The sequence below is a fragment of the Bos taurus genome, chromosome 27, assembly GCF_002263795.3.
Source record: "Bos taurus isolate L1 Dominette 01449 registration number 42190680 breed Hereford chromosome 27, ARS-UCD2.0, whole genome shotgun sequence".
Taxonomy (NCBI): domain Eukaryota; kingdom Metazoa; phylum Chordata; class Mammalia; order Artiodactyla; family Bovidae; genus Bos; species Bos taurus.
In genome coordinates, this window is record NC_037354.1 from 1,446,871 (window position 1) to 1,465,927 (window position 19,057).

The 19,057-nt window shown below is 57.2% G+C and overlaps 1 protein-coding gene across 1 annotated transcript in view; it reads left to right on the top strand.

The window, feature by feature from the left end:
- Positions 1–5,759: 5,759 nt before the first annotated feature.
- Positions 5,760–19,057, top strand: part of MYOM2 (myomesin 2) — a 63,954-nt gene continuing 50,656 nt past the window's right edge. Inside the window, exons 1-6 of the mRNA NM_001038140.2 lie at positions 5,760–5,834; positions 11,531–11,651; positions 12,616–12,834; positions 15,756–15,918; positions 16,012–16,169; positions 17,429–17,521. Of these exons, the coding sequence (NP_001033229.2) occupies positions 11,542–11,651; positions 12,616–12,834; positions 15,756–15,918; positions 16,012–16,169; positions 17,429–17,521 (743 nt within the window). The 5' untranslated portion in view covers positions 5,760–5,834; positions 11,531–11,541. The remainder of the gene's footprint in view (positions 5,835–11,530; positions 11,652–12,615; positions 12,835–15,755; positions 15,919–16,011; positions 16,170–17,428; positions 17,522–19,057) is intronic.

Consider the following 19,057-nt stretch of genomic DNA (forward strand, 5'->3'; position numbering starts at 1 on the left):
CAGGGTGCCCTGGGTAGCTCTCACCTCCTCTGGCCCTGCTGTGATTATTTAGTGACAGGGTGGAGATAAACTTCCCATTAATTGAGGGCCATATCTGTAAACAGAAGCCTGTAAATAGAATCTACAGGACGAAGGCCATGCTCTCCCGGTTAGTAAACACGTCTTTATTGAGCTGGGACAAGGCGGAGGCCCAATTCGGTCACAGGGAGGGTGCAGGTGCCAACCAGCTCCCGTCCCGGGGGTGGTCCTTGGGTGTGGGGGACAGTGGGCTAGGAGAAGTGCCCACAGGGTACAGTTCTGCTGGTCAGACGGCAGTCCTCAGCTTAAAAACACAGCCATGAATACTGCATTCAGGATTGAGTTATAACTTCGAGCTTTACCAAGACATAGAAGTCTGTGGTTGCCTTGACAACCATAACCCACTTCAGGGCAGCCCTTCCCCTCCCACGTGGGTCTGTGGGGGCTCTCTGGGTTTCCCACCTGCCGAGACAACTTTTATTCTCTAGCTGATTGGGAAGAACCTCCCGAGTCAGGAAACGTCAGCTCCCTGGGGAAGCTGGGCTGCAGGCCACCTGAGGCCCTGGGGGCTCTGACACCCCCATCTCGGGGAGGGACGCGGTAGAGGTCATGCTGAACAGAATGTACACATGACCCTGAAAGAGATGCAGCCGGGAGCTGGTGCCAGGTTTCCTAGGATTAGTTCTGATTTACAAAATATGGAAAAACTCCGGGCTCCATTACAGACGCACTGAGGAATGCTCCAGGCACCCGCTCTTTGATGTCAGGGAGAGCGCGGGTCGGGTCACCCCTCCGTGTCTTGCTAATGTTGAAGGAGGCCTGTTAGCTAGTTCGGTGCGTTCATCAGGAAGCACCTCTCTGTTGAGCGTGTTTTCCCTGCGGGCCTGGAGCTGTTTTCATGGCCAGCTGGGTACACGGTGCTCAGAGGCTAGAGGGTAGATGGACGGGCCAGACCATCGCCCCGGTTACTGCACATGTACGTTTACAAACCACGGTGAGGGCTCTCAGGGGACATGACAGAGGAACCTGACTTAGACGGCGTCAGGGAGAGGCGCCCGAAAACTGGAGCTTGAGGTGGAGACTGGACTGGGTTAGCTGAGCGGAAGTAGGGGGCAGCCTGGGGCCTTCCAGCTGGGACGCCATGGCCAGGTGGACATCGGCACGCTAGTCTTTAAGGCGTGACGGGCTCTCAGAGGTTGGGGTGGCGGCTCAGGTTTGCACCCCGAGGCTGTTGCTTGGGACGGGGCCTGGGGAAGCCAGGGCACGTGTGGGTGCAGACAGTGGTGGTTCTGGCGGAAGGGCCCAGCTCTGCCCTGGAGGGGGACAGAGGCGTGGAGGGGCGTGTCAAGGAGGACTGTGCATGGCCAGGTGGGCCTGGGGGAGGCGCCCAGGGTCCCTGCCTTGTGCGGCTCGTGGAGCGGGAGCAGAGGGGCCTGGGCTCAGCCTTCACCTCATGGAGGTTATGACTGCATCCACTCTGCCGAGGAGGATGGGCGTCCATGTCGGGCACCTGCCCCCCCAGGCGGGGAGTCCGTGGGGTAAAGCGGGCAGAGATGGGGAGAGAGGGGCTGTGGCCATGCCCCAGGGCAGCCGCGCCGTCTCTTCATGGTGGTCCCTGGGGTTAGACGGTGGCAGAGGTGGCGGGTCACAGCCCCTGGAGGTGGTGACATGGGGTCGGGGGACTGAGGGCTATTCTGGTGAGTGACGTGACGGCCGTGGAAGGTGGACAGAGAGGCCCAAGGGCGGTGGAAAGTGGATAAATGGGGAATGTGGCCACGTGCGGCCAGGAGCGGGGGGAGGGCGAGGCTGGCAGAGCACGTGGGGGCTGGGGGGGGCACCGCAAGGACGCCGGGGCCGTGGGGGCAGGCCGGGGGGTGAGGAGGGGCATCAGTGGGCTGAGGGGGCACTGCAGGGATGCCGGGGCCGTGGGGGCAGGCCGGGGGGCGAGGAGGGGCAGCGGTGGGCTGGGGGGGCACTGCAGGACGTCTGAGCCATGCTGGGGCCGGGGGTCGGGAGGGGCAGCAATGGGCTGGGGTGGTACCGCAAGGACACTGGGGCCATGGGGGCAGGCTGGGGGGTGAAGGAGGGGCAGCAGTGGGGCTGCAGGGGCACCTGCACCCTTTGAGCACCTGGGAAGGGGCTGGGTTCCGGGAGGGAGGTGGGGGAGCAGGGTAGGGGGCGGCCCTCTGTGCAGACCTAGCTGGCTCGGTGGAGAAGGAGGTGGCGGGGTCTGTGTGGGCTGTGTTTAGATCAGGCCCCTCGGGCCCCAGCCTGGTGGGGTGGGGGGTGGCTTACACTGCCTGGTTACTGGTGAGACCAGGGCCCCCGGGCTCCACCGACACCCTGGGTCTGAGGCAGGGGCACCCCACTCATAGCGCCCCAGCTGTGTGTGTGCGCGGGGGAGCCACCCACATTTCTGAAAGTTTTTTGCTTTTGGCTGAGACCCCCCTTCCCACTGTCTCCACGAAAAGCTCTTCTCGTCTTCACCCCTCTGTGCAGAGCGGGTCCTGTCTGAAGCCGTCCTGGTGATCGTGACTGCTGGCCTTGAGCAGCTGGATCACCACGTGGCCCTGTCTGAAGCCGTTCTCGTGGATCACCACGTGGCTGGCTGGAGCTTCGTTCACGTTTCTTGACCTTCACGTCTGCTGAATTTCTTACATCCATGGGTTCAGAGTTTTAGCAAATTTAGAAACATTGTGCTGGTTATTTCTTCAGGTATTTTCTTCCGTCCAGCCCCCTCCCTTGGGGACCCTAATGACTCCTGTGGGACCACATGTATTACCTGCCTCAAGTCATCCTGCAGCCTCGGAGGCTCTTATTTTTCCCCATCTTTTCCCTCTCTGTATTTTATCTTGCTATGTTCTATTGTTGTATCTCCAATATTCAGTGAGGTTTCGATTCTGAAGTTACGTGCTGTCAATCCCATCAGTACTTTTGTTGCTGTTTTTCAGCTGTTCGGTCGTGTCCGACTCTTTGCAACCCCATGGACCGCAGCACATCAGGCTTCCCTGTCCTTCACCATCTCCCGGAGCTTGCTCAAACTCATGTGCATTGAGTCGGTGATGCCACCCAATCTCTGTCACCCGCTTTTCCTCCTGCCCTCAATCTTTCCCAGCGTCAGGTTCTTTTCCAAAGAGTCGGCTCTTTGCATCAGGTGGCCAAAGGATTGGAGCTTCAGCTTTAGCATCAGTCCTTCCAATGAATATTCAGGGTTGATTTCCTTTAGGATTGACTGGTTTGATCTCTTTGCTGTCTAAGGGACTCTTAAGAGTCTTCTCCAGCACCACATTTCAAAAGCATCAATTCTTCTGCACTCAGCCTTCTTTATGGTCCAACTCTCATATCCTTACATGACTACTAGAAAAACCGTAGCTTTGACTAGATGCACCTTTGTTGGCAAAATGATGTCTCTGCTTTTTAATATGCTGTCTAGGTGACTAGATGGTAAAACATCTGCCTACTATGTTGGAGACCCAGGTTTGATCCCTGGGTGGGGAAGATCCTCTGGAGAAAGAAATGGCAACCTATTCCAGTACTCTTGCCTGGAAAATCCCATGGACAGAGGAGCCTGGTAGGCTACAGTCCATGGGAGCACAAAGAATCAGACACGACTGAGCAACTTCACTTTCACTTTAGGCTTTTCATAGCTTTTCTTCCAAGGAGCAGGCATCTTTTAATTTCATGGCTGCAGTCACTGTCTGCAGTGATTTTGGGGCCCAAGAAAATAATGTCTGTCACTGTTTCCATTGTTTCCCCATCAATTTGCCATGAAGTGATGGGACCAGGTACCATGATCTTAGTTTTTTGAATATTAAGCTGGTGTTTTCACTCCCAGTGGTAATTAGGTGTATGTATGCACTGCTGGAAGCAATGTCGATGGAGTCATTCCGTTTGGATCATTGATTAAAGTTTTTCATCAAATTGGGGAGGTTTTTGGCCATGATTTCTTCAGAAACCAAGTTTTGCTGTCAGAGGAAGCAAATTTATGGCTTGTGCCTTTATAAGCTCAATGTGATGAGCAAAGTATAAAATGGAATGGGGAAGCCCTCAGCTTTGCTGGCCTGAGGGAGTAGACCCAGCGAGGGTGAGCAGAGGACCCCTGCACTGGACCAGCAGAGGGTCCCTGGGTAAAGTATTTGTGGAGCTCTTCTAGGACACGCCTGCATCAGTGGAGCAGTGGCCTCCTGGGATGGTTGTGTCCCGAGGACAAGGTCCAGGGGGCAGAGTCCAGGAGGCAGAGCCCAAGGGGAAAGCCTGCAGCCCCCATGCAGGCTGACCAGCAACGTGAAGGGAACGGGATGCACAGGGGGTGTGATGGGCACAGATCCCTGTCCCCCATCGTGCAGCCTGTCAGGTGGCATCTGCAGGGCATGCACCCAGTCTCCAGGCTCAGGACGGGCCCAGCAGGGGTCAGCTCTGGTGAGCTGCGGTAAGAATGTCAGGATCACATTCTTCAGTGAGAAGCGAAGCCTTCAGCAGGAGAGGGGTGACCCGCCTGGGGGAAGAGTTGGGTTCTGGGCTTGGGGCCGGCTCTCCAGGGCCCCTGCTGGCAGCATCTGCTGGTGGGGACCCTCTGCAGAGGTGAAGGCTAACACGCGTGCCCGGTGCCACTGCGCCCGGCCCTGGGCCTCCTGCTCTCGCCAAAGCCTGGAGCTTCCTTTCAGTGGGCCTTCGTCCTCTGCAACGTAAGACAGTCACCAACGTCTGGCCAGCTGGACACCTGTTCTCTAAACTGTGTTGAAACATTTCTTTTGCTGCTTTCTGAGACAGAATATGCGGAAATTAACAAAAACCCTTAGAATATTATGTTACTTTTCTCAAGCATTCAAACAGCTTTCTCTGAACTGAGCATCAGTGTTGGCCCTGTGTTATAACTTTGAGAAATCCTTACCACTCAACAGATGGGGACATGGCCCCCCTGGCCCAGCAGCCTGGGGGCTGGTGCTGCGGCTGGGTGGGGCCTCGGAGACGGGGGTCCCCCACTGCCCCTCCTCTCGGCGCCAGGCGCCAGGTGGCAGCCGGGGCTCGATCGTGCCAGTCGTGTGTTATTTATATTTGGACTTGGGCCGCAAGAAACGACGGGCACCCTGCAGTCATCTGGGCGGATGAGATGCCACGCACGCCTGTGGTAATAACTATAAATAAGACGTAACTTGCCGACTAGGCATGGGTCTTCTTTTAGGTGGAAGTTCTGGGTAAATTAACCCCAGGATGAAACCTGGGGTGAAACCCCCAGCTGGAGTCGTCTCTGAAATAAAAACCCAGCCAGAACCTCCCCTGTCTCCACCAAGGCCACCTCCCTGCACCCACGGCTCAGAGCCTTCTCGGGGTTTGGAGCCCAAACGGTTCAGTGTTTGCTGCAGTCCACTCTCCACGAGAGAGCTGTCTCGGGGTGTCTGCTCATGAACCAGGGAGACTTTAGCTCAGAAGTGCTGGAAATAGGTCTGTGGACCCCTGTGCAGAGGGAAGCTGTGGGGGAGGGAGGGAGGACGGGCGGGTAGGGGGTCGGGCCCATGCTCCTTTTCTGGGTCAGTTGCCTCGGTTTCCTGGGTGTGAAAGGTACACCTGTTGAGTGTGGGCGGATGCTCTTAGCGTTTCCATTTTTCCAACTTGAATTGGACTTTTTCCCTCCTGAGATCAGGCTAATGATTTAGGGCACAGGTAGCCCCATGGGGCCAGGCGTCCCGGGCTCTATAAATAGCATCTCCTCGGCCATAAATGGACCGCGGCCGGGCCTCGGGAGGCAGCCGTGCTTAGCTGCCCCAGCAGATCCTGCGGCCCTGTGAACCCTCTCCCCTTGGCCAGCCCCTCCTGCGGTGAGTCTCCTCTTCTCTCCTTTGCTCGTGGGAGGCTGGGCAGGGAGGACTGAGGCGTGGGTAGGAGCTGACCGCATTCAAACTCCCAGTGGGTGTCGGGGGAAGAAACGTGAACCAGAGCAGTCCACTCGTCGCAGACAAACGTCAGCCAAGAGTTGGAGTCAAACTTTGAGTTTCTGTGCCAGGATTTGAAACTTTCTGTGCTGTTGGGCACTTCTGAGCCCGTTCCAGCCCTCGCACCTTAGCCTGGATTTTGCAGCATCTCCAGGTTCCCCAGTCGGTTGATGGATGTCTGCAATTTTCTGGAGCCTCAGAAATGAGAGCCTCTGGCAAGAGAGGGCAGGTTTGAAGTGGTGTGAAATAAAGCTGGATATTTTCTTAAGAGAAAAAGAGAACCCAGGGCCATTGCACTCTGATCCGGACTGCAGCGTCTCAGGGAGGGGACAGCTCCGTGCTTCTCGTCACTGTTTCCAAGAGCTCCCGTCACAGCAGCAGGCTGCTCCCCCAGCTCTTCCGTGCGTTATGAGCCTGCACAATTCCCCCTCGGTTCCCCTGAGAGAGCCAGAGTGCTGGTCATGCTTTTGAAACACTGCCCCAGAGGACGGCAGTGGGGTTGGAAGCCTACACCCGGGAGGTCCAGGGTGCGGGGGGAGCAGCGAGGCAGGAAGGTGGGGGCTCAGCGGTTGGAATCCCATGGGAGGACACAGGCTCGAGCCCTGGTCCTGGCCGGGGAGGATCCTCCATGCCACACGGTGCCACCAAAGAAACCCAGAAATGCTGATCTCTCCCCACCTCCTGATCTAAGGTCCTGCCCTGATGAATACAGCAGTAACACAGGCTTCCAAGAGCACTCGGGGCAAAGCTGATTTAGAGTTCTGTCCTAGAGTAAGGCTGGGCCGTACGTGTAGGGCATCTGTGTGAGGCTCACGCTGAACTAGGGAACTTGGCCCACGTGTTCTTATGGAGACAAGGAAACCAGTGGGTAAAGTTTGTGGGGTGAAATCTCCGGATAATCTCCTTTGTTGCTAGTTCTCTCCATTTGTGAAAACTGCGGCAGGCCGCTGGGCTGCTGGAGAGGGCAGTGCTCCTGTCCAGGAAGCAGCGCCTTATCCTGTTTCTCTGTCTAATTTGATCCTGCTTAAGCGCCCGGGCGGTGTGGACCAGCTCCCAGGGACTGCAGCAGCAAGGAGGGAACTGCTAAGACATTCAGTCCCGGGGCTCAGAGGCTATTTGGGGAACACTTGAAAAACTGGCTACCAGACATTAGGCGTCAGGCCGCGTCAGGGGGTGAGGATTTGAAGGGCTACTCTGTGCTCTGTTGTTACACTGACTTCTGGGCTGAGTAGCTTGGAAAGCCTCAGGGAAAGCAGTCTGTGTTGGGAACCGGGATGGGGGCCGGCTCCTTGGGGTGGGGGGTGGGGGCCGGCTCCACGGGGTGGGGGCGGGGCGGCTCCTTGGGGTGAGGGGTGGGGGCCGGCTCCACGGGGTGGGGGAGGTGGCTCCTTGGGGTGGGGGGTGGGGCGGGCCGGCTCCATGGGCTGAGGGGTGGGGGCCTGCTCCACGGGTGGGGGCGGGGCGGCTCCTTGGGCTGAGGGGTGGGGGCGGGCTCCACGGGGTGGGGGAGGTGGCTCCTTGGGGTGGGGGGTGGGGCGGGCCGGCTCCATGGGCTGAGGGGTGGGGGCGGGCTCCACGGGGTGGGGGCGGCTGTGTGCTCTGTTCTCTGGAGGCGCTCTCACCTGTTGTGCTCGTGGACTCTGAGCGCTTTAGCTGCACAAACCACACTTTCTTTTACTGCATGGAAGTAAATGGACATGTTTCCACGGATTAAAGTCCTTCTGGGGACATGGGTGATGACTCCGGTCCATCCTCACGGGACGGGACCAGGGCGGAGCCTGCCACGGAGGCACGTCCAGCTCGTGTTTCATTTCGGGCTCAAGATCCCCAAACGTGTCAGGAGCACCCGTGGGTGGAGAGCAGCGGCTCCGGGTCAGACGGACGCTCAGCTCTGCTGCCGGGAGCCCGGGAGCAGGCGGCTTATTTTCATCACCTGAGGCGGCTTCCTCGCAGGAAAGGTCGAGACTCAAACCGGGACAGAAGGAGACCACGCAGCTTGAGTTGTGTAAATTCACTCACAGTTGTAAACAGCGAACCCCGTGTGCTTTGACCACGGTTGACTGGTTGACTGTGTGCCTTCTGTATGGAGGACGGTCAGTGGTCAGAGTGGGGTGTTGTCTCTGGAGGTCACAGAGCCTGGCCACCAGTGTGCCCGGTGTGCCCTGCCCCCTCCCCCAGCCCCTCTGTTCTCCGTGAAAGACGCTGACCCGGGTGGGCGGTGGGGTTAGAGCTGGGCTCTGGCCCCAGTGCCTCCTCCCCTGGGACTCACTCCCTTAGGCTGTGCTGGGGGCAGCTGAGGGGTCAGTGAGGGGATTGTTTTCCTAAAGAGGAGAAAGCGGAGGGAGGTCTGTGCAAACAGGCTGTCACCCCTTCCTCTTGGAGGATCCCCAGAGGGCAGCTGGCTGTGTCCCCATGGTCCCCTGAGACTCAGGAGCTACAACTCTGGAGCAGGGGCTGGGCCTGCAGGGCTCGTTTCCACGGGCATCCTCCCCACATCTACAGGCCCCGGGCAGGCAGGGACGGGCACAGCTGGGCAGGTTCTAGAACCCGAGGTCCACCGAGCAGCGCCTGCACGGGGCCTGGCGTGGGCTCTGGCTGTGTGGCAGTCCTGCTGGCATGGGTCTCATGCACAAAGGTAGGAGTTTGCTGTCAGCCTGGAGCAGGCACCCCCAAGGCCTCTCCATCCTCGAGACGCAACCAGCCGGGGTCCATGCTTGGCTGGCACGAACAGGTGCGCCCGTTGTGGGCGGGGTGGATGTGGGGGAGCCTCCTGGATCTCTGGGCAGGATGTCTACTCAGTGAGTGGAGAAGCGTGTGGGCTGGGGGCTAGGTACCACCGGGCCCCTGATGTCCTGGGGGACGCATCTCCGGCAAGTCCACAGTCAAAGCAGGGGAAGGGCAAGCACTCGACTCCAGCCCTGCGTCCCCATCACCACAGAGGGCTCGCCCGCAGCAGGAGAGGGTGGGTTCGCCAGCCACCCATCAGCCCAGCACAAGCTGGGCGCCTACTGCACGTAGAGCCTGCTGGGCGCTGGCTCTGAACAGGACCGGGGTCCTGCCAAGGGGCGGCTGCCTCTTTGGGGTGCTAGCTGCTACACTCTGAACACATCCTGACAGCTTATTCTCCCCTGTCACCTTGGCCATTATTGGACTCTTCCCTCTGCCAAGAAAGGCGACAGATTTGACGGGTGGCTCAGCAGAGACATGTACATATCATGATTGGCCAGGACACCGGTGCAGCCGCAGCTGCAAGGCGTCCTGGGCTTCTTTGCCGTAGGACTCCTCCCCACGAGCTCACGGCCGGTGGGAGAAGGCGTCTCGGAGATGAAACTGGCTCCGAGTGATGACCCCTGGCCCCCAACACATGGACTCAGCGACCCGTTTCCAGAGATGGAATGTGTGCCTTCTTAGAGGGGAAACTTTCCTTGAAGATTCGCTCTGAGTCACTCCCTGGAAAATCCCAGGGATGAAGTTGAGGGACTGCAGATATTAAAATGATAAGCGTGTGCTTTCAGATGCCCCGTCCTGCCTACACAATTAAGCTCGATAACAACAGACACTAGTGTGCCAGGCACAGACGGCCACTGGTGTAGGTGTGCGTTCCTCCCTGCGGAGCGTGCACGTTCAGCCGGAGGTCCGGGTTAGAGACAGAACAAGAGCACCAAAGCCACGCAGAGCGCTGGAGGGTCGAGTCCCTCCCAGGGCTGCAGGTGTCCGAACCTGCGCACTTGACCTCAGGGTCACAGCACCTCTTTCAGAGCTGGGTGGGATGGAGGGGCTGCGTCTGCATCGGCTCCCTTAGGCGGAAGTTTCTGTTGTGTGTTTACAGTCAGACGTACACCATGTGCCACACGCTGGACCCCAGGGATCCGTGGTGGTTGGTTGACTAGCTGGCTTTTAGGAGGAAATTTGGAGATGAGTTAGTGCAGAAAAGTATAAAAGGCCCAGGAAGAGCAGTCTGGTGGTGTCTGGACCTGGTCTTCTGTGTGCTTCTGTGTGCACACAGGGCATTTCTGTTTGCTTTTGGGAAATCACTCCCCTCTCTGGCCACGGGGGCACCTGCCCATCCTCCCCCAAGGGCAGGAGCTTGGCTAACCCCCAAGGACCTTGCCAAGCTCTGCAGTTCTGCGATTCTGGGAGATCACAGACTAAAGGGACCTGATTGTGAGTCACAGACGAGGAACAAACCCTGTGTTTGGAAGGCTTCCTAGCCTCCACTCAGGAGTGTGGGTAGCGGTGCGGAGTGAGGGGCTCGCCGCAGGCAGGACCCTATGCTTGCCCCTCAGCTTTCACCCTGTCCTGTGGGCTGTGCTCTGGGCCAGATCACTCCAGTTTGAACACAGAAGATGAGAATGGACTGGGGTTTGGGGGGTCCTTGAGCCCCTCTGTCTGGAGGTCAGCAGCCACAGGGCCTGGGGGACGCTGTCTGCTCCCCTCAGAGAGGCAGGCAGCTGGGAAGCTGGCGGGCTACTGGCTTGGCGGGCATGTGCAGCACATGCTGCTAACACACCCTGCCTCAGACCCCCACATTCCCGCCACAGGGGGCCCCCTGTCTCTGGGATCTAATGCTTGGTAATCTGAAGAGCTGATCATAGGTATAAAGTGCATGATAAATCTAATGCACTTGAATCATTCCAACCCTGCCCCCTCCAGTCTGTGGGAAAACTGTCCTCTTCAAAACTGGTCCCTGGTGTCAAAAAGGTTGGGACCACTGTTCTAGCAGAGAGAAGCTTGGGGAGAATTTAGCCAAAACACACTCACTTTCCTGCACCCCGCAGGCTTTGAGCTGGGCTCCGTCCCCAGGTCTGCTCCCCCAATGAAGTAAGCTGACAGGTCGCCCGTGAGTGGGCCAGGCTGTTAGACGGGTGGGCCTGGGTGTGTCCTGGAGACACTATCCTTCCTCAAAGCCCCTTCAATCAGGAGTGGCTTCAGCCTCTGCACAGATGCTGAATGCTCCACATGTGGCTGTGGTCTTTGCAGAGTGAAAGCTCTCCTGTTGGGACCCTGCGACCCTGTGTCCTGCCTCGCCTTGCTCCAGGGATGCCCTCACCCCCGCTGCGGCCGCCGTCACCTCCCCACCCAGAGAGGCTCCTCTCAAACGGCGCCTTCTTCGGGGCTGCTGGCTGCCGCACTCCAGGGCCATGTGCCCCCCTCCCGCAACCACTCCATTTCCCAGAGGGTTTCATGCCTCTCTCTGCTTTGTCTCCTCCTCGCTTGGGTTCTAAGTGTTTGTGTACTTCTTTGACCTGTGCTTCAGTTATTTTTATCCTTATCACTCACATTGCTTTCCACATTGCCTGAACAGACTAGGTCGTCTGTAGACACTGGGTGAGTTTATTAATTAAGTGGAAAGTGTAGCTCAGTCTTCTAATTTTTTATGGACTCAAACAAGAAAGGCAGTCAGGTGCCGAGGGACCTAATAGGTGTCCAACACTATTTCCTCTTAGAGAGTCTTCCTTTTGTCCCCTTCTTTTCTTTTAGGAAGGGTTTAGTTAGCTGGAGTTGATTCTCGTGTAGGAATTGCAGCAGCCTGGTCAGTGGAAATGCAGGGCCTCAGCTCTGCCTGTTGCTCTTTCCTGCAGGAGTTGCCAAGATGTCGCTCGTTGCTGTGCCCTTCTACCAAAAGAGACACAAGCACTTTGACCAGTCATACCGCAATATCCAGACAAGGTACCTTCTGGATGAATACTCAGCGAAAAAGAAGTAAGTCAAAAGTCACTGATGAGGCGGCTGATCTCGAGTATGAGCTGTGTCTGACCTTGGAGGCTTCCTAAAGCCCAGAGATGAACTGGTTTGGGGGTTCAGGGAGGGCTGTGATCCCCGATGCTTGTGTCCAGAGCAGAGAGGGAGCTGGGAGCCCCAGCTGCACAGAAAGCTTTGGGGCTACTGCATGACATCCTGGCAGGTCCCAGCAGGTCCTCTTAGATCAGCTCTGAGCCCCGGGTTTAGCTCATGAGGCAGGGATCTTCCTTCACATGCCTTCAGAACTAGAATTTAAAAGCTCACCCAGAAGCAAGGACCATGAGAAGGAACTCCATGGAAGGGAATGCTGGTGGGACTGAGGGGTGTAGGGGCAAAGTGATGACTGGATGGAAGCTGATCTCAGAATACTGCTACGTTAATGACAAAGGTAGCAGAAGGTAGATTGCTCTCTGTCTGATGGGCTGGTGTCAAGCTGCAGCTTCATCAGTGAGCTCCTGCGGCGATAATTTAGGAGACGGACACTGGCACTGGCTCTGGCCTCAGCTCCGCGGCCTCTATATTTAGAGCTGCCCGTGGCCCTTGTGGTCGGCTGCCATCCCAGGAACAAACAGAGCCAAACATTCGCCGCCCCTCCCCACAGCCTTGGGGAGCTTCAAATCTCTTAAGATAGACATCACTGCGGCCTCAGGCCAGAAGGGCCTGGTGGGCACCTGCTGGCCCCAGAGGGCGGGCGGGGGTGGCAGGGAGCTGAGTCTGGGGAGAGGGGGCGCCCCTGGGGGTGGACACGGGCAGATGGGGAGGAGGTCACACACGGGGTTGAGTGTGTGCACGCGCGAGCAGGTAGGTGTGTACACACAGGCGCGCCCACAGGCGTGGGTGCCCGTACATTCCGAGGAGAGGCTGGGGGGATGGAAAGAGTGATGCTGTTTGTAACTACACGTTTGCGCTTCTCCCCTGCACCAAGGCGCGCTTCCGCCCAGTCGTCTTTGCAGAGATCGGTCACTCGGAAGTCGTCCTCGCAGAGGGAGTCCAGCCGGGCGGCGTTGGGAGAGTCCACCCTGGGGGAGACCACCCTGGGGGAGACCAGCCTGGGGGACACCACCTTGGGGAGGACCACCTGCCGGCTGTGCGCCAAGAGGATGAGCAGTGCGCTGGAAGAGGAGGCGCAGGAGAGGAAGCGCAGGTAACTCCCAACCCCCGCCACACTCGGCGCCCCAGCCCGGGACCGGGGGCTGTGTGGCCAGAGAGCGGGGGCAGAGCTGGAGGGGCCTGGGACCCCCGCCACCGCCACACTCGGCGCCCCCGCCCAGGACTGGGGGCTGTGTGGCCACAGAGCGGGGGCGGAGCTGGAGGGGCCTGGGAGACGCGGGGGCGCTCCTGCTGCAGCAAAAGCCACGAGCGGCTGCTTTCGGCCCGTCTTGCTCTGCACCCCCGTCGTCTCCACTGGTCCCTGCAAGGAAGCAAGCGGGGTGGCTTTTCTGCACCCTCGGGCAGAGAGGAGCGCCGTGGTCCAGGGGACCCACGTCTACTTCCCCACGACAGAGTTGGGCTGGCCTCAGGCCTCTGTCCCCTCCCCGCTAAATGCACTTCCCCACCCAGGGAACATGACTGCCATACTTGGAAACATCGAGACCTAAAGGTGTGAATTGGAGTTTTCAAATTTCCATCAACAACCTCTTGGGCTACCAATGGCCAGCTGTGAGGCCTGTGCTCAAGCAGGGGACCTTCCAGAGAGGGGCCAGGGTGCCAGCCGTCTGTCCTTGTGGACATGGAGCTGCAGGGAGTGGTCTGTGGACCCTCGTGCTTCACATTTCTACTGGCTCAGCTCATGGGGAGAAGCTGCCGGAATGGGGCGGGTGACTGAGAATGCCGGGCTTAAAATTAACCCAGATCACAAGAAGCTGGTGGTCAGCTTACTTGAATCTTCTAAGAACAGAGTGCTTACGCATCTTGAGAATGCTTTGTATCTGCTCTATTTTTCCTCCTCACCTTCTACTTATTTCTAGAAATTTCTCTCTATATCTCTAAAACACTCAAAATTCAAGAGGAAAAAAGGGATTTAGGTCAACATGTTTTAGTCTGAAAGTTGCACTATGACTAAGGAATCTGTTTAATGAAAATATTGTATAGCTGAAAAGATTAGCCTTTATTTTTGAAAATTTGAATTATCTTTAAATGCCTTATGGGAATGTTGTCCTGTAAATTAATTTTATTGTCAAGTGAAGACTTATTTTGCCAAAGAATCAATTCAAAATGTGTACATTAAGAAATTGGGTTTTTATGTGTTGGATTATAGCAGAAAGAGTTCTACTCTACTTAAGTTGTGGCACAGCAAATGACAAGACCCGAGCCTTATCACTTTATCTTTATTTGAACCATCAGTTTTACTAATAACTTGGCGTGATCTTGTCCCATAAGTTCCCATTCCTCAGTTTCCTGAGGTGAAGTGGATGAGGAAAGTAAACTTGTGTTGATTTGAACAGTTAGGGAGTCATTACTGTGACTCGTGTGGTTTCAGCAAAAAATGACTTTTGTGACAGTTCTGGCTGTTGGAAGTTTGCCTAAAACCTTTGAAGCTGCTCTCTTGCAGTAGCAAATCTGACTCAAGAATGTATTTTGATTCTCGGTGACTGGTTATAATCTTACTGTGTCCCTGGAGCTCAGGGTGAAAGTCAGTCCGTCTGAGCAGGTGCAGCGTGGACAGGGCTCGGCTGTGCCCGCCCTCCACGGAGCCCAGCACCCAGGCTTTGGGCGCTGCTTTTAGGACCCTCACAGGGTTTTACTCTCACACCCCGTGTGCACATCTCCCGTGCAAAAGATCCTACAAGGTCCTTCCTCCCTTCAGAGTGAGCCTGAGTACAGCTGGAGGTTTTGGTGAGCTGAGCCAGAATTGGTGGAGATTTTGTAGCAATTCCCGCTCTGTCCTGGCCACAGAGGGGAGCGGGTGTAGGGGGATTTGAGGAGTTAGATGAATTCCAGTCCTGGTGATGATTTACTACTCTTGCTGGCCAAAAGCGTTTCTGAAAGCACATATTTATTCCTTACGTCCTGTGGCAGATAGGAGTTTAATCTACAGGACAAATGTGTCTTTGGTGAAAGACAAAATTGTGGCTCGATCAGTGTGAGTTAAGCTGTGAGCTCTTCATGTGAGATAAAAGCCAAGGCGGCACCAGTGTGCTCTGAAGGGTCTGGGTGTGTCCTCCCGAAAGATACAGCCGATTAGCAGTGTCCCTTTGATGCCTGTCTGTCTGTCCTGGGCAAAGTGGGCCCCCCAGTCTCACGCAGCTGTCCAAGGGTTGTGTCGTTAGGGCAGAAGCTCGGACACTGACATTACTCGGCACAGGAGGATGGGGTCCTGGCCTCCTGGACAGGTACCAGCAGGGACACTTTGTCAGTGTCCTGAGTGAGGGTGTTTGGGGCGAGGGGCAATTCCAGTTCGATTATAAATCACTAGGGGCTGGTGGTGCCATCAACAAGCCCCATGCTCGTAGTTTGTACACAGGTCAAGGTGGGACTTCTGATCCTTCAGTCTTGCTAGGACAGTCTGCGGCACGTGCAGAGATCCATCACTGCTGTGTCTGTCACTTCGTGGGATCCCTGCAGACAAGAAGGCTCCATTTCTGGGAGCCCGCTTAGCAGGCCCCCGCTGTCTCCAGCACAGACCCGCAGAGCCACTTGCGTGGGCGAGTCTCCTGGAGTGAATGGGAGCCCGGCAGCCAGGATCAGGGTGTCTGGAGCTGGCCTGGAGCCTGGATGCCTGCTGGGCAGGGGTGTCGGGGGTCATCTGTGGGCCCACGGAGGCAGCCCTCGGCAGAAGGAGTGGGCCCCTCACTTCTCCGCCCCTATAGACCGAGAAGCTGCCGACTGTGTGCTCTGGAATACAGACTATTTCACTCTGAATTTGCTAGTTCAGAAGGCTTTACCTGGGTCTTTAATTCACTCAGACATGGCAGCCTCAGGTGGAGACGAGTGGGTTTTGTGTGACGCAGGGCTTGCGGAACAAGCGAGCAGAGGGGAACAAGCTCTCCTCCCCAGGAGATCCTGGGGAGGCGGGGTCTGGCCCCGCCCATGGTAAGCGCGGCCCCTTCTCCGCGGCTCATGCAGGTACCAGTCGATGGTGGCTGCCTACGGGGAGGCCAAGCGGGAGCGCTACCTGAGCGAGCTGGCCCAGCTGGAGGAGGATGTGCACGTGGCCCGCACCCACGCTCGGGACCAGCTGGACAGGCTGGCCCTGCAGCACGCGGGCAGACACGGCCTGCACCATGCGGTAGGCGTGCGCACTGGGGGCGTCCGGGGGCGGTGGGGTGCTCCGGGGCCCGGGGCGCCCCCCAGCGCCCTGACCGTGCCGGGCCCTGGACAGGTGGACGACAGGCTGGCCTGGGAGCGGCACTCGTTTGAGGAGCGAATAAGCCGGGCGCCCGAGATCCTGGTGCGGCTGCGCTCGCACACCGTCTGGGAGCGGATGTCAGTCAAGCTGTGCTTCACGGTGCAGGGGTTCCCCACCCCCGTGGTGCAGTGGTGAGTGGGCGCCCTTCGGGTGGCCCGGCTGCTCCCCTCTGAAGGCTCTGCGGCCTTCTGCTTACCTGGGTGGATGGAGAAGGTCCGTGTGCAGGGAGCCTGGCACCCACTCCAGGGAACAACACACACAAGAAAGGCAGCGGTAAACGCGCCCGGGGTCCTGGGCAGGCGGTTTCATTTCACTGCAATTGAGCCAACTGATTGTCCAGAGGACTGTTATGTAAAACCCAGGAATTCCCTGGAGGCCCCTGGTCAGGACTCTGAGCTCTCGCTGCGGTGGCCTGGGGTTCCAGTCCGAGTCGAGGAACTAAGGTCCTGCAAGCAGCACAATGCAGCTGGGAAACACAATAAAGTAAAATAGAACCAGGTTCCCTGAAATGACCAGCGTTGACACCCACGGTTCTGCTTTCACTCGTGTGAGTGGAGACACTAAACTCCAAGGCTTTGGAACCACAGGGCAGGGTTTCTGGAGCCTTTAGATACTGACAGATGAAGTCTCTAAGCCCATCGACACTTGGTTTTGATGTGCATTGCTAAGCTGACATATCTGTCCATTTCCTTCCTACTTGCTCATGCCGGGTCCCTGGGGTCTGTCTGGCCACAGAAGACATTTTGCTCGTGTCCCAGGTTGGGTCTCTTGGCAGCAGAGGAGACAAGTGTCTACCTGGCTCCTCTGGCTGCTTGATAGGCAGGGAGACTGGGAGCTGCCTGCCCTTGGTCTTGGGGAGCCGTGGTTCTGCTGTCCTGGGGGACCACTGGTCCAGCCTCCTCCCGGTGAGACCAGAGTAGCTGGGTCTCTCCATGTGAGTCCTGGTGACCCTGTAGCTTCCAGAGGCTATACCAGGGCCTGACCAACCTTGGCTACATTTTTTTCTTGGAATGACGTATCCTGAATTTCTAGCAAGTTCCAGGGGACCTTGGCCCATGCTCTGTTGCAGGTTGAGGGTTGCCCAGGTCGTCAGAGTCTAGTGAGAGCTGACCCCTCTTAAACAGTTGAGGGGGGTTCTGGACCCTTCCTGAAGCTGCTCCCCTTGTTCATCCACCTGAGATGTGAGCAGTGACTCAGGCAGAAGCAGGGCGATGATGCGTGTGTGTGTGCATGCGTGTGTGCACGTGTGTGTGTGTGTGTGCACGCATGTGTGCGTGCGCATGTGTGTGTGAGTGTGGGGCCAGGCGGAGGCAGGGATGGAAAACGAGCAAGGTCGGGACACGCACCAGACTTCCACCTGCCTTCACACTCAGGTGCTTTCCTTGTTCAGGTATAAGGACGGCAGCTTGATCTGCCAGGCCGGGGAGCCGGGCAAGTACAGAATCGACAGCAAGTATGGTGTGCACACGCTGGAGATCAACAGGTAAGCACCCAGATGCCTGCCCAGGTGGCCAGGCCCCAAACACAGGAGCACAGGGCAGCTCACTCCACATTCCGCACAGCGGTCCTGGAGCTTCTGAGTTAACTCTTGGCAGGAGACACAAGTGTCCCTCCGTCTCCCTGGTGGCATCTGAGGGGTGTGGACCCGAGCTCTGCCCAGGCTTCTGCTTTGGACACAAAGGGAGTAGGTGGTTTAGACAGTTTATCGAAGGACAACGGCGGTCAGTCCAGGTATGAGGCCACAGGGAAAGCTGAGACACCCTCATGCCCGCCCACCAGCCGGGCTGAATCTTCTCCCAGGTTTGTGCCACAATCCCTAAGTTCCACTCTTCAAGGAAACGTGTCTTTTTTTTTTTTTTTCCTCACAACAAATTGGAAACATGTGATAAATACAGGTGAGCTTCCCAGGCGGTGCTGGTGGTGAAGAATCCACCTGTCAATGCAGGAGACCTAACAGACTCAGGTTCGATCCCTGGGTTGGGAAGATCCGCTGGAGGAGCACACGGCGGCCCGCCCTGGTGCTCTTGCTGGAGAATCCGTGGGCAGAGGAGCCCGGCAGGCTACAGTCCCTGGGGTCGCAAAGTCAGACACGACTGAAGCGACTAAGCATGCACACATGTGCAGTAAATACAGATAAGTAAAAGATAATGACGTTCACCCCTGTTTCCAGCGACTGGGGTCAGTATTCTGGCGCACTTACAGCACTGCTGTTTCTCTTAAACAACATTCACCCTCTATGCATACTTCAATTTTTTTAACAAAAAGTGAAATTCTGCTGTTCATTTTCTTTCTGCTTTTCTGAATACATAGCTTTCATTTTTTACAAAAAGATCATAACATTATGCAGGTTAATGAGGACAGAGGCTAACAGGCTACAGTTAAGATTAAAGTCTGTGTTGAGTCATGACTTTGTTTCTCTAAAGTAAAGCTGAGGCTGCTTAGAACAGCTGGAGGCCCCACTGGCACTGTTGGCTAAGAACCTACTGTGTGCCCCACACTGTCCGGGAGCTTGGGATAAAGCAGCCAGAAGCTGGCTTCCTGACTTGGAGGTCTAGCACACGGAGGTGAGCTGTGCACGTCAGGAATGGAGAATCAGGCCAGGGTGATGGTGCTGGGCACCCAGATCCAGACACGCAGCCCGGCCATGGGGCGGGTGTAAGCTGAAGGGGCACGTCTTTGGGGAGAAGCTAAGGGCGAGGCCTGCAGGTGACGGCAGAGGGACGGGGCCTCCCAGGAGGGGCACTGCCCCGGGGCTGCAACGATCGGCAGGCATCTCAGAGCAGGAGAGCAGAGACGACCCCCCCTACCCTGAAGCCATCCGCTGGGACCATGGCTGTTGTCAGGTACAGGGTGGAGGGCAGGTCTGACAGGTCCCCAAGAGTCACCACTGCGAGTGGCAGGAGGGCAGGTGGGCAGTTTGGCCGGAATGTAGGCAAGGTGGCGGCGTGTGGGCGGGTGGACGGGGTGAGGACAGGTTTCGAGAGTGGAGCACGAGGGTTTGTGATGGAGTGGCCAGGCA